At 32.0% G+C, this 14,907-nt stretch overlaps 1 protein-coding gene across 2 annotated transcripts; it reads left to right on the top strand.

Annotated features, from left to right (window-relative positions):
* The first annotated feature begins 864 nt into the window (after positions 1 to 864).
* Positions 865 to 12,090, top strand: LOC111714391 (somatomedin-B and thrombospondin type-1 domain-containing protein). 2 transcript variants are annotated; one of them, XM_023489488.1, is made up of 7 exons: positions 865 to 1,109; positions 1,165 to 1,241; positions 7,368 to 7,478; positions 7,712 to 7,804; positions 7,952 to 8,054; positions 11,397 to 11,473; positions 11,940 to 12,047. In XM_023489488.1, exons 1-7 carry the CDS (start codon positions 952 to 954, stop codon positions 12,038 to 12,040), a joined length of 720 nt encoding a protein of 239 aa, XP_023345256.1. In that variant the 5' UTR covers positions 865 to 951; the 3' UTR covers positions 12,041 to 12,047. The 2 variants fall into 2 exon arrangements, with proteins under 2 accessions (XP_023345256.1, XP_023345257.1); XM_023489489.1 differs by lacking the exon at positions 11,940 to 12,047 and adding an exon at positions 12,054 to 12,090 and having other exon boundaries at positions 866 to 1,109.
* The last annotated feature ends 2,817 nt before the right edge of the window (positions 12,091 to 14,907 follow it).

The raw sequence follows: 14,907 nt of genomic DNA, 5'->3' as shown, positions 1-14,907 counted from the left end.
ACTCTATTGGAAAATAAACTTTAAAACTCGATTGATAAATTCTCTCAAAATAATGTTTAAAATTTTTACGTAGATTTGACTCAAATATTTCATATATTTTTACAAAGATGTTTAATTTAAACTAGAAAAAAGGGAGAAAAATCAATAAAATATCCAAGAACAATAAAAACATGGATTTTCTTGTAAAAAAAGTATCTGACCCTCATGGAAATCTAAAGTAAATTGGTGTAATTTGTGCGAATTTTCAAATATGCAAAATAAATGTAAAGTTAATGATGAAATTAACACAAAAATGATCTTGTGAAATTTATAAAACCAATCAAAGTTCTAAAATTGAATATGTAAAACAAATGAAAAATTCATGAATATTTTATACATTTGTAAACATTGTTATTTTGCAAATGTATATTTACAGTCTGTCCTCACATATATATTATGTATTATATATTGTATTATAATGAGGTATTAAACTCTCTGTATTAGAATGAGGTATTAAACTCCTTGCATTAGAATGAGGTATCAAACTCCCTGTATTAGAATGAGGTATTACACTCTCTGTATTAAAATGAGGTATTAAACTACCTGTATTAGAATGAGGTATAAATTTCCCTTTATTAGAATGGGGTATTAAATTCCCTGTATTAGAATGAGGTATTAATTTCCCTTTATTAGAATGGGGTATTAAATTCCCTGTATTAGAATGAGGTATTAAACTCCCTGTATTAGAATGAGGTATTAAACTCTCTGTATTAGAATGAGGTGTTAATTTCCCTTTATTAGAATGGGGTATTAAATTCCCTGTATTAGAATGAGGTATTAAACTCCCTGAATCGTTGCGTAAAATCTGCTATGTTGTGTATAGTATTCTAGTTCTACAGTTGACGAGGAGCAGTCGGACAGTACAGACGGTAATATTCTTCTCTTTAGATTAGACCAATTCTGTAGGACGATATGTTCACTATACTATTCTTCACTGCTGCTGCTGCTGCTTCTGCTCAGGCTTCAGGAAGCATCTCTGGAGAGAGAGAGGGAAGCTGCGCTGCGGCTAGGAAATGTTGTGATGGTCAGAACACTGACTGTGCAGTCACCCATGATGTAAATTTTATGAGGTATAATTTTTTGTACTTTAAGAATAAAATTTTCTTTAAATCATATTTTTTTTAGTTCGAACCCTTGCTACTGTGATCATGGTTGCCTTGATATGGGAGATTGCTGTCCAGACTTTAAGCAATACTGTGGAGGTTCGTTAATTTTTTTATTCACTGCTTATTTATTTATTCATTCATCTTTTCATTGTTTATTGATTCGCTCATGAATGAGGTATTCATTCATTTTTTCATCGATAATTTATGCTAAAACATTTGAAATTCAATCATTTATTCATTGCTTATTCATTCCAAAACATTCCAATTCATTCATTTATTCATGGCTTATTTATTCAAAAAAACAATCGTATATTTATTCTTTTCTTGAAATGTATTTGGTCATTCTGCATTCATAAAAATAGACTTAAGTTTGAATTTATCAATTAAATGTGTATAATTTATAAGGTTCGTATTGGGGGGGGGGGGNAGACTAATTCATTAATTAAGATTTAAGCCATTGTTTATCGAATTGAATAAAACAAATTATTTGCTTATTAAAATCGATAGAAAAGGGGGGATAAACATAATTTTATGGTTCCCCGTGGAATTTTAAGAAAAAAATATTGAAAAAATCGTTTTATAGACTATATATCTGCAGCCCCAGGTTTTCTCAAAAAAGCCAATTTGGTCCAACCGTTTGGCCAGCTATAGCTATCAACTATTTATATTTATGAGCAAAGAGCTTGATTATATAGAAAAATAAATTAATTAATTTAATGAATATCTCATAATTAGTATTTTTTAGCTTCAAATTTCACAACGTCGCGCGTGCATAGAAATTGAAATTGAAAAAGATATACAGAAATTAGACAAAATAAATTATGAAGAAATAAATAAACAATTATTTACAAATAATGTTCAGATAATAATATTAATATTAGGTTTCTAACTTTAAATATTTAACTCATAAAGATATCTGTTCACTGTCTTACTATTTAGCTATTAACTATATAATTGTTTTACTATCAAGCTATCTAACTTTCGAACTAAATCTAATTTTTAAACAATATAACTATCTATGTATGATATATGTTTAACTTCTTGTCTATATCTAACATATCTAATTAGCTATTTACCCAACTACTAGTTTTTTTTACTAGCAATCTATCTTACTATCAAAATATTTATCTAACTAGCTATGCATCTAATTATCTAGATATCTATCTAACTATCTAAAGAAGTACTGAAATGAGGTATAAGCTGTAAAGGATTATATACAAGTTTACCCCTAAACCTTAAACCAAACCAAATCCACACCAAAGAGAATAATTATAAACTTAGAATACTTCAACTTTTTCTAATTGTTTCAATTCTGCATTTGCAAATTATTGGTCCTAAATGCAAATTGCATTAATTTAAAACAAGAAAACAGAAATATTCAAACAATGTTAAAAGTATGGTTTCTTTAATTCAAACATTAAATGTTTCATTAAGGCAAATCTGAAAGAAAAAAGGACAGCCTAGGACAGCCTGAGCTGGAAACTTTTAATGAACGGATTAAAATCAAGTCATTTTTAATCATGGGAGAAGATTAGCCGCTGTTTTTTGTCAAAGCCCTAAAGCTTTATTTGATACAATCAGTTTCTTTTCCGAGAGGAGAGATTGTAATTTAATTTAGAATTATTTCATTTATTTCAAAGTTTGCAGGAATTGAATATAATGAATTTAAGCTACTTTGCTGAACTACATTCTGCGGGTTTTTGAACCACCGATTCAAAATTAAAGATATAGGAAGGATTTGAATTGGTGATACAAATTTGAACCGGCGTTAAGTTTTGGTCCTGGATGAGGAGAATTGTTAAAATCATCTGAGGTCGCAAGAATTTATAAAAAAGAATGCATGCATGCTTTACCACACTTGACAATTAGTACCAGCTTAAATACTTTCACTATTCATTAATTATGACCTCAGTATTCGGTGCGTAGGACACAGGATTTGCTTCAATACTTTGTTCAATCCACCCCTCCCCCTCCCACCCCTCCTCCTCTCCGTTTCATAGGTAAAAATAGAAGTACTTTAGCTCCAGCTCCCCTACCTTTTAGCTGCTCCAGCTTCCATATCCTTCAGCTCCAGCTCTCCTATTCTTTAGCTCCAGCTCCCCTACCTTTTAGCTCCAGCTCAATTATCCTTTTATCTCCAGCTTCCCTTTCCTTTATCTCCATTCCCCCCTCCCTCTCCCTTGAATAGGTGAAAATAGAAGTTTTTTAGCTCCAGCTCCCCTATCCTTTGGCTCCAGCTTCCCTCCCCTTTATCTCCTTTCCCCCCCCCTCTCCCTTGAATAGGTGAAAATAAAAGTATTTTAGCTCCAGCTCCCCGAAGAATAAAGAATATAAATAGTTGAGAAAACTTAGATTAGAACATTCTTACTTCTGAAAACACCACTCAAAAAAATTGGTCAATCCTAGAACTACAGACAGGAGAGGCTGGGGGAAAGGAAAAAAACGGAAAAGGTCAAGAAAATTTCTTTTTTTAAAAAGGCAATAAAGAAGACTTAAGGAATTAAGGAAAGAAAGAAAAATAAGTTGTGACATCGTAGCTTCTCTAATACTGACCTTAAGCTCAAATGTGAGTAAGTAAACGTATTTGTTTACGTACGTATTAAAAATTAAAACATGTTTGTTCTTCTCAAGAGCTCTTCAATTCGAAGATTTATGATTGAAAACAGGTAATATATCAGTCTGACGTGCAATTTACTTTGATTTTACGTGAAAAGGGTAAACTGAATGGGGTTTAAAGTAACAAATTAAAAGAAGAAAAAAGGAATTTTTATTTAAACACAAAGAAAGCACAGACCAAAAAAAAAGAAATTGGAATAAGAAATTGGAACAAAAATCAGAATGAAAAAAAGAGGAAAGAAGAAAACCCCAAAAATGGTCCAAGAAGATGATATTAATGAAATGGAATGGTGGAAAAAGATATTTTGATTTCCCAGAAAATCTGAATATATTTGGAAATAGTTGAATAGTTTAGATCCGGCCGAGGGAAATATCAAAACTTTTTTCATTTCATCACTACATAGTAGACACTACACACAAACTTTTACATCTGCTACTTTGTACAACAACTTTATTATTAGTTGTTATAGTAATATTGATAGTTTAGTAGTAGCAGTATCAGTATTAGAAGTAGCAGTATTAGTATTAGAAGTAGCAGTATAGCAGTATTAGTATTAGTCGTAGCAGTAATATATAGTTTAGTAGCATAGTTATAGTATAACAGGATTGATAGCTAGTTTAGTATACTATAGTAGTAGTAATAGTGTAATGATTGTAGCAGTATTAATAGTCTAAAAGTAGCAGTATTTCATTTTTCAGTGCGGACAATTAAGAAATCGTTAGAACTAATGAAAAGTGATTTACTGAAACTTGTTAAACTAAAATATAATAATTTGATAATTTAACACTTTTTACATTTATCAGATATAATAATTACAAATTATAGAATTGATATTGTTTAATATCATCAATTATATTTTTTTCCTCGTAATTGGATCCGCAGAGGTTCTATTTTGCAAGCTAATTTCATATTTATACCATCATTCTGATTAATCACCCCACGGTAAAATCATTGGAAAAGATTGTCAACGTAGTTTGAAGCGATCTCCAAACTGCAGAGTCGTGTGCATGTTGTTGCAATGTTTAAATATTTATGTGGGCATCAGTACCAGAGAACTATGGACATCGTCGTGCTTATTCCTTAAATCATATTTTATCCTGTCAATTTTCTTCTTTGTCACTAATTTCTTTCGCCACATTTGTATATATTTGATATTTCATACTAGTTTTGATTTTGTTTTTTAAGATAATATTTAGCTTACAACTTGTTTTGGAACATTCCTGGAAAATATGAAAATGTCGTCTTCATTACCAAAAATCCTCGAAACAGGAATAAATGTTTTTAAAAGTAACTCTCAGATCAGAACAATTAAAACATGTTATAAAAGATAATCGATGACAATAGGTTGTAATATCTGAATGATTTGTTTGAAATTAAATTGAATTTTTTAAGGTCTAAGTCGTATGCTGCAATTTTCTCAATTTGTATATGGACACCATGTTATTCGGTATGTCACGTCTTTATCAATTTTCTCCTTATAGACGCAACAGATAGAAGTAAAATTAGTAGCGATCAAAAGCGCTTTTTTATCGCATTAAGCCTAAACCCCCTTTCATTTTTCGCGAACACTCCCTTTAAGACATCGTCGTGCTTATTCCTTAAATCATATTTTATTCTGTCAATTTTCTTCTTTGTCTCTACTTCACTAATCCGAAAATTACTTTACTTTATTTAGAGAAATAAAATTGAAATTTATCAATTTTCAGATTTAAAAATAAAAATATCTTTTTCATTTTTGGCCCGACGACGGGAAAAGAGTCTCCATTAATACAATGTCTGAACAAGTAAAATTCAATAGTTATGTTTTAGTTTTAAAAACTGTTTTTTTTTCCATCTGTGGTTTCTCTGCAAAAAAACCTTCCTTATTATTGATTAGATTATGATTTTCAAGGGTATAGTTGTAAACATGTTAACAAGTATGAATTAAAGAAACAATCTGTAAAATTAAAAAGCAATGTTTTTGGCCGCGTCAGTACTTTTAAATAGAGAATTTACCGTGCTTCGTTATGTTTAGGCCACTGGAATAAAATAGGACAGAAACGTTAAACCCTTTTCTAGTTCCAGTTTTTGATACTACTTAATTTTAATCTTCCTCACAGAAACAATCTCAAGAACTGACAAGGGTCAACCCAGACCGAAATATATTTTCAATAAAATGTGGAGCTAACATCTACTTTTTTACTCTACAGAGGTTTGGTTCATCACCATCACCGAATTTTAAATCTAATTAGTTATGGTTCATGAAATTTAGCTTATTTTAGCAAGGAATAAAACTTGAAATAACATTTTCAGTTTGATCTGAATTTCAAATATCAAAATTACTTAACATTACTGAGTTTGCCCAAGGTCTTTTCTTATAAATAAAATTCAATAAAAATGAAGCTGACATGAAAACCATATTTACAAATTTACAACTATAATTTAGCTAATTATATTCTGAGGTAAAGATATACGGTAAAAAGGTGGGTAGGGGGGGGGTCCCTGTTGTGGGATGGGGGAATTCCTAGCGTATGGGGATAGATTTGGGACGGGGGTGGGGGATTCCGAGGGCTTAGAAATGAATGGGCAAGTCGTGTTAAAATGTGAGTGAATGTATTTAAATGTTGGGGTGCACAATTGCATTGAAAGTTCCAAATGACCTTCCATGAACAGGCAAGGAGATATTTAAACATAGCAATGTATAGTTGTATGAAGCAATCTATAAATAAGGAAAGTCCAGGAAGTGTAATTGAACATGAGAGTTATATGATGATTTTTGATATTTGAAAATCAATATCATTTAAGAAAGTTTAGATATTTTCAAATCCTTTTTTATTACGGTCTATTTTTTTTTTCTATAGACTATAGCTTGAGAACAGGACGTTGCCCAGGTTTATAATAATACTTAGTTACTCCCGCCGTTCACCCGTGCTTGCTATTAAATCATGATTTTAGCTGAAATGCCCAGTGATGCCCGTGGAGTTTCTAAAAAGAATTTGAGCCTTTGTTACCCCCGGGAACTCAAAGAGTTCCTTAACAAAAATTTTAGTCGATTTGGTCCAGCCGTTTGGCCAGCTATGAGCGAAGAGATTAATAATAGAATGATTTTTGAGGTCGTACTTTGTACCATCCATTTAGATGTGGGTAATGGGGGGGGGGGGCGCGATCCGAGTTTCAGGAAATTAACAAATTAAGAAGTTTAATTTGAAGTTTAATTGGATAATAGTTGATTAAATGTCGCACCCTGTACTTTAAACAAAATTAGCATTTTAAAAATATATCAGACTTACTATTGTATTTGTCTGTGCAAAAATGATTGAGTTATCCTTGCTGTTCTCTCTTAAAATTGACAATTTTCAATTTTGGTTTGACAATTTTGGTTTTCTATAAAACAGTGACAAGTGGATTTATACCAAAGTGATTAAATTATGAAAGAATCTCTTAAAGTTAGAAAAATGATGATATTCCTGAAAGTGTATCCAATATAGGACCCAATGGTATCGTTTTTTATTGGGCATTTAATGTTTTAAATTAAGGGTTACATGGAATTAAGTAGACATTCTCTTTAGTGTACATCATTATTATTTAAAAATGGTTTTCAATGTTTATATAATCTCTGATTGTAGTTCTTGACTGTGTGACGAGTGAGTGGGGAGAGTGGTCGGAGTGTGATACAGAGTGTGGAAAAGGAGTGTCAAGGAGAACAAGAGAAATCACTCATCCTTCATCGAACGGAGGTATAATTCACTCATCCTTCATCCAATGGAGGTATAATTTATTCATCATCCAACGGAGGTACTAAACATTCATCCTTCATCTAACGGAGGTATTATTAACGCATCCTTTATCCCACGCGGAGGTACTATTCATTTATTCTTTTTACAACGGAGGTAGAATTCACTCATAGTTCATCTAACGGAGGTATACTATGTGTAGATTATACTAAATTAACCCTATCCTCCTGTACTAGGTGTAGAATGTGATGCTCTAGAGCAAACCAGAGTTTGTAGATCAGAGCAAGGGTGCTCTCAGAGAACTAGAGATAAAATTTCTGCTCTGAGAGGTATTCATATTTTCAAATTTTTTATCTTTTCCTTCTTTTTTTAGATTTTTTTTAATTCATATATTTTTGTTAGCAAAGTTTGTTTATTTCAGTTTAAAAGTCGTTTTTCTATTCCAAAGTGTTATGGAATACACTTTGTTTGTTTAGAAACTGCAATGTTGTTGCCTGGTAAATACAGTTCTAAGAGGTCCAAGGACTGGGATGTCAGGCAGAATCTAAAAACATATGTTGAACCTGTAAACAAGGATGAGTAAGTTGTTTACACTTTTTACTGTATTGCAATACTTACAGTGTACTGCAGATTTTGGGAGGAATGTAAACAAAGCTCAACCAAAGGGGCAATGAGTTCGTTAATTTTCCAGCCAGATTCTGCTGTACATATTTTGCTAACTAAGAATTAAGATACGGGGGATATCTTGGTTCCACGTTGATTTCTAGCTTGGATTGACTTCCAAACATAAAATATAGAATAATGATTTTAAATATATCGCCACAATATCTGATTTATAAATCTGAGGGTGTGTACTGAACTGGGGTCTAGTATTTCGCTCAGTTTTCAATCTTTTTATTTCGCGATCTTGACATCATTCGGGGAAACAATGAGGTTTGTTTTTCAGAAATGGGTGGGGGGAGCCTAAGGAGTTAAAAATTATTTCAACTGAATAATTTGACAGATATCTAGCAGATTTCAACTGAATAATTTGACAGATATCTAGCAGATTTCAACTGAATAATTTGACAGATATGGGAGAACTAGAGGTGTCCTTGACCGATGTAAGTGCAGCCTATACTAAGAAATATATTTGGATAAAAACATGAATATTTTATGAGTCTCGTAAACTGAATACATATTAGGAAAACCATACTTGGGCAACCTAACATTAGCAAATATATATATAAGCTAGTACACACACATATATACAATATATATAGACATACGTATACAATACAGTAAACACCCTCCATGAATAAACCTTCCCCCTTCTAAATATACAGGGTGTACCACATAATATTAGATCGTCAATCGGTCTAAATTACGATTTTTGGGACTAATCAGAAAGTTTAAGAAAAATGAATCATTTTGAAAAATTGAATAAGGCAAATGTAAGAAATTTCTTGCGGAAAATGCTAGGTTTTTTTTTGAGTATTTTGGGTTTATTTTGGCGTTAAAACTTGGAGATAATCTAATAAGATATAGGACGCTCTGTACAGTAAACATTATAAAATAGAAATATTTATAAACGACTTCAGGGGTAGAACACTGTGAACCAAAGGATACAAGCTTACAATCAACCATCAATCGATGAGAATTTTGCCTAATGCTTCTTGAAAAGGTCAAGGAGTTCTGACACTTTTCAGTCAACTCAGTCTTTTAAAAGCTTATGCAACTGTTTAAAGCAATCTGGATTTATGTGAGACAACATCACGGACAGTTTTTTAAGTCGAACAATCGTTAGATGGCAATCATAGAACAAAAACTAAAATTTTTCATGTTTTGTGGGTCACTCTGTACTTCCACGGTAAATTCTTCCAGACCAATTTTCATGTACAGGGTGTCCTACGAAACAAGACAGAAGCAAGACGACTTGAAGGTCGTCTTTATATTTTAATAAAATTTGCTACATGTATTTGTTAACCTTATTTTTCAAGTAAAATTCTGGAGTTTAGAAACCCAAAATACCCTTATTTCTGCCATTTTAAAAATTTGGTCTGCATTTTTACTTTTTCAATATTACCCGAAATATTGACATCACAAAAAGAGCAGACCACATTTTGAAAAAACCAGGACTAGGAGAAATTTACGGTTATGTTGTTGTTATGAATCCGTACAAGTTAAAATTGGTTGACGACTGAAAGTTACAAATAAATTGAAGCTGAAAGACGACTTTCATGTCGTCCTTCTACGTCATGTTTCTCGGCACACCCTGTATCAAACATTAAGTTGTACTGTTCAAGCTGTACAATTAACCAGTACACAGTAGGATTCAAAATCACTTAAATGAATAATAAATCTCTTCACAAATAAGAGATTTGGGGGAAAATGGAGACTACCTTCCGCCATTCACTATATGTGTTTTAAAAAACCTGAAATATTCCATGGATTATCTGAACTGGAGTCAAAGGGTGCTTTAGCTCCGGGTATGTATTAACGAGCAATGTGTAGGCGCCATGATAATTGATAATTGGGTAATTGGTATTATAGAGAGGCGATGGGGGGGGGGGGGTATTTATTTATCGAAGAGAAATTTAAACCAATTACAGTAATTAAAATTCATGCCCCGGTAGATTCAACTTTCAAGTAAACATATGTGCCTTGGGTAATTCAATAAAAATGACCGATTAATGATATCAGATAGATTACTAGCAGATTTCAACTGAATAATTTGACAGATATCTAGCAGATTTCAACTGAATATTTTGACAGATATCTAGCAGATTTCAACTGTATAATTTGACAGATATCTAGCAGATTTCAACTGTATCATCAGACAGATATCTAGCAAATTTCAACTGAATAATTAGACAGATATTTAGCAAATTTCAACTGTATGTCGCAGATTACACATTGTTGTAAAATGTGCGCACATATTTTGTCCTGCAGACTCATGAACTGAACATTTTGATTCTTCTCAATAGCTTTACTTAAAGAGGAGTTCCGAGTTATGATGAAAAACATATAAGATTTTAATTTTACATGCAACTTACTTTAGTTATGGTGTAACCTTAGATATTTCGGTGTTACATATTTTCCTAAATGCATTTTCCCAAGGGCGACTTTTCAAGTGACAATATCCCAAGTGGCAACTTCCCAAAGGTTAGGTTAGGCCCTCTGAGGCGCCGCAGGCTACAATGGGGCCAAGCGCGGCGGCTAGGACGGACTTGGGAAGTCGCCGCTTGGGAAATTGCACATTTGAGATGTTACCACATGGGAAAATAATCTTGGGAAGTTGCCGCTTGGGAAAATGTCTTTGGGAAAGTACCTAATATCGATATTTCAAACTTTGGCTATTTCAAAGATCTGCGACATGAGATTACAAAAAACGAATAGAAATTAGAGGTAGAGGCAAGTGTTTAGTTCATTTTTAAAATTGATAAAATAATATCATTAAAAAGTATTTGTTTTAACGATTCTATTTTCATTTGTCAAATAATGGCTGATTATTTCGCGTCCCCTTATACTTTTAATAGTCTGTTTGTATATTGTACAACTTATACGTACTCTCATATTGATCAAGAAACATTTAAATAATTAAAATTTTCAAGGCTGGGTCGCCTTTATGATTTTACCTAACCTGCAGTTCACTTTAAATTGTTTGCAGCCCTTGACCACTCTAAACCCAACTTTTCTTTCGGTCAGAGTACTGAATATTACTGCAGTAACGCACCAAAAGCTTAGTTTGTATTCTTTACAACTAAAAAAACATTTGTTTAAAGTTTTGGTTTTAAAAAAGTAATTAGCAAAATGATCATAGACTTTTGTGAAAAAGAGCTTGAAACCTTCGGATCACTGTGCTCTAGTTGCCTAAAAATCGTCCTTGCACTTAAAAAGAACCGTTAAATGTTTATTTAAAAATACATGTTTTTTATCTAGGTACTGTGCTGTATTCAGAGTAGATAAAGCAATGAAAGCCTGTTTATTGACCCAAGAGACATTAGAACTACACAGAGGTATTTTCACATTTATACACTATACAGTGAAAACAAGAAAACTTTGGAATTGATGTCGTTTGTATTCTTCCTTTCCCTGAAAATTTAATATTGTTGCACCTGAACTATCTTCAGAATTGTTTAAAGAACTTTTTTGTAATATGTTAGTTGAAAATACCAAACCCTTAAAGCAACATTTAATATAAGAAAAATGAAAACTACGAGAATTTCATTGTTTAAAAAATGATCACATTCATTATTCACACTTAGCAAACATTGTTAAATCACAATTCACAGCAAGGTGAAGCAAACATATATATTTTCTACGGAAATTAAAATCGCAATTAATCCTGTCATGCAAAGTAAACTATAATACACTTATGTTTCACCATGTATTACACAATGTACCCCTTTTGAACGCAGCGATACCTTTAATCTTAAGGAAAATACATCCTATAGCGTTGTTTTAAAAAAAAGTTTTATTCAGTTTTTGGGAGAAATGCAAACAAAGACCGTTACCCTCAGGATGAGCTTTGTTTACAATCCTGTCAAAACCTGCAGTACACCTCCTTATTCATGATTGTATAATTGTACTGTTGAGGTAACGAAGTACACTTGTAGTACACCTCCTTGTTCATGATTGTCAATGTAAGAAGGATTCTTGCAGAAATGTAACTTTACTAACTTTAGTACTTCTTTACTACTTTTCCAGCTTTCACTTCCTCACACTTCCTTTTGTATCCTCTAAGATTTCCTGTCACTTCCTTTATACATCCTTTCATATTAGTTTCCTTCCCTTCACTTCCTTTTCACACTTCCTATCACTTCCTTATTGTATATCCCTTTACTTCCTTATCACCGCCTCACTTCCTTATCATACCCCTGCACTTCCTTGATTTTTTCATTCAATTCCTTACGTTCTTTTCTTAACTTACTTTATCCTCATTCTTCCTCATACTCCCCTGCACTTCCTTTTATCCTTTATTTCACTTCCTTATGTCTTCTCTTTACTTCCTTACCATATATCCCTTCACTTCCTTATTTCTTTCCTTTACACTTCCTTATTTCTTCCCTTTACTTCCTTATCATAAATCCCTTTATTTCCTTATTTCTTCCCTTTACTTCCTTATCATATATCCCTTTATTTTCTTATTTGTTCCCCTTACTTCTTAATAATCTTTCCCATTGATCCTTGTCACACTGCAACACTGCCAAACCTCTAAAGTATTTTATTTATTGTTAAAGCAGAAAGCTTTTATTTATAAATAAATTTAGTCGCTAAAATCCGCCCAGGCAATGCCGTCTATGTACTGTATTTCTTGTGTACATGTACCGGTTATGTACGTCACATGCATCACCATATTGTGTTGATGAAATATCAAATGTACAATATATTGTAGGATGAATATTTAAATGTCTTTAAACTGTAAAGTGTACATATAGTTTATCAATAAATTATTAATAGTTAATTTTTTCACTTGTCGATTTTCAATTGCGGTTTCAGCTGTAAAAGTAGCATCGACGGTGTAAGGTAGAAATCAATACTTTTTAAAGAAGTAACATTGACGATATCTTCCTCATTATTCCTCAGATAACTTATTAAAGAGTACCGTTGTGAATCAGACTTGAAACTCTAAAAAGGTTAAAAGGACGAGCGCACATTGTGTGCGCACTTACAGAGTTACATAAATAAACAAATACTTACATCGATGCTTTATATATAATAGGACATGTAATGCTATATAGGACCACACTGTAGCTCCTGTTATAATCCTACCTGGATTTCTAGGAGTCAACATAGAAGTATTCGGACTTACATTCTGTTTTTTGGTGTAGCTGGTTAATTTATTCCACTACAAACTAGTAAATATCACGATAGATTGAAACATAAATTCCTTTTATCGTTCAGCTATTGAGAAGAAAACACATGTTTTGAATTTCTAATATATACCAAATATATACCAAATATATAACAAATATATACCAAATATATACCAAATATATACCAAATATATACCAAATATTACCAGATATAAACTGCTCATAATAGATCTAATACCATGCTTGATCAGCTTAATAGTATTTTCCTTCCACACCCATGCAACTACAGTTTCATCAGAGTTTTGTTGTCAAGTGACTTTTCATAGAATGATGACAACAGTATATTAAAGCCTGTAAAATGATATAGAAGGTTTTGTAGTGTTTCCAGGTTTAAAATATTTTTTTTTCAAGAACTGAAATGCGCAAATTACTTTTGTAGAGAAACCACAATTAAAATAATCAGTTTTAAACATTGATCAGACAAAGCTTTTAAGGATACTGTTGTGAATCGGACATTTCCATCTTTGCATGGAGGATCACACGAAATTGCACTTAAACCCTTCTTAATTCTCATTTTCTGGAATTAAAAAGATTTGTCTAGTTGCACTGATGAGAAATTGGAAACCAGACTGATACACTTGTGTTAGGGTTAGTGCCTAGCTTCACCAACTTTATATATCAACCAACGAGGTTAAAGTATATAGAGTGATGTACGCTAATCCTTTACTAATTGTACAGGCCATGTACTCCACTTTAAAAGGTCAATCTGTACTTGGGGCAATTTCTGAAAATCATTTTTTTGTCACGTATGTTAAATTGGTCCTCTATTTATAAGAGTGGCATGATTAGGAACGGCACCCTCAAATGTTAAACACTAATTCTAATTCATTTTTCTTGACAGTAATTTTTAAGACCATAGGTGATCCAAATAAATAGAATATTATTATAAGACTTTAACACTACAATGCAAGCAAAATACTGAACTCTGGAAGGAAAGGAGAAGACAATAAAGCCTGGGACACGTATTTTGAATATGTATATATCGGGTTGGGAGAGGAAGTAATACGGGTAAAAAATCCCTTCCCCCTAGAAATTGATTCAGGGAATTTGGTCCTTTTTGTGTCAAACCCATGACCAGATGGGGGCGAAGGAATATGTGATACCAAGATTTGGTAACTGTTCAAAACTAACTAGATTATGCTAAATCTGATATTTTATCAAAAATATGATAAGTATTACGGATGAACTGATATTACTTATTACAAACTATTTTTACTAAAAATACTTTTATGTTCCACTTTTTTATTCAAATCAGATATTTTACTCAATTATAAATCATGTAATTTTATAAATAATGAAAATATAAAAATTATAATTGTTTGATGTGTTCCGTTTTACTAAAAGATTAAATAAGATAAATTATATCTTAATTAAGCACTAAAAGTATCCATGGGGCACATTTAACGGTCCGTGGATAAATGGGCATATAATCTTTTAACTTCCTTGTTAACTAGATAAATAGATACAAAAAATAGATAGATAGATAGATAGATAGACATTTAGATAGACAGATATATAGACAGATATATAGACAGATAAGCAGACAGATTGACAGATAGTTTAACAGATTGTTA

Source organism: Eurytemora carolleeae, unplaced genomic scaffold (assembly GCF_000591075.1).
Source record: "Eurytemora carolleeae unplaced genomic scaffold, Eaff_2.0 scaffold1568, whole genome shotgun sequence".
In the NCBI taxonomy this organism is placed as follows: domain Eukaryota; kingdom Metazoa; phylum Arthropoda; class Copepoda; order Calanoida; family Temoridae; genus Eurytemora; species Eurytemora carolleeae.
This window is presented reverse-complemented; position numbering and strand designations above follow the sequence as displayed.

Bases quoted from the DNA above. Each gene is read 5' to 3' on its own strand.
- LOC111714391 (XM_023489488.1), top strand. From the start codon at position 952: ATGTTCACTATACTATTCTTCACTGCTGCTGCTGCTGCTTCTGCTCAG. The intron at 1,110-1,164 runs GTATAATTTTTT...TATTTTTTTTAG, and splicing joins CATGATGTAAATTTTATGAG to TTCGAACCCTTGCTACTGTG. The intron at 8,055-11,396 runs GTAAGTTGTTTA...TTTTTTATCTAG, and splicing joins GAACCTGTAAACAAGGATGA to GTACTGTGCTGTATTCAGAG.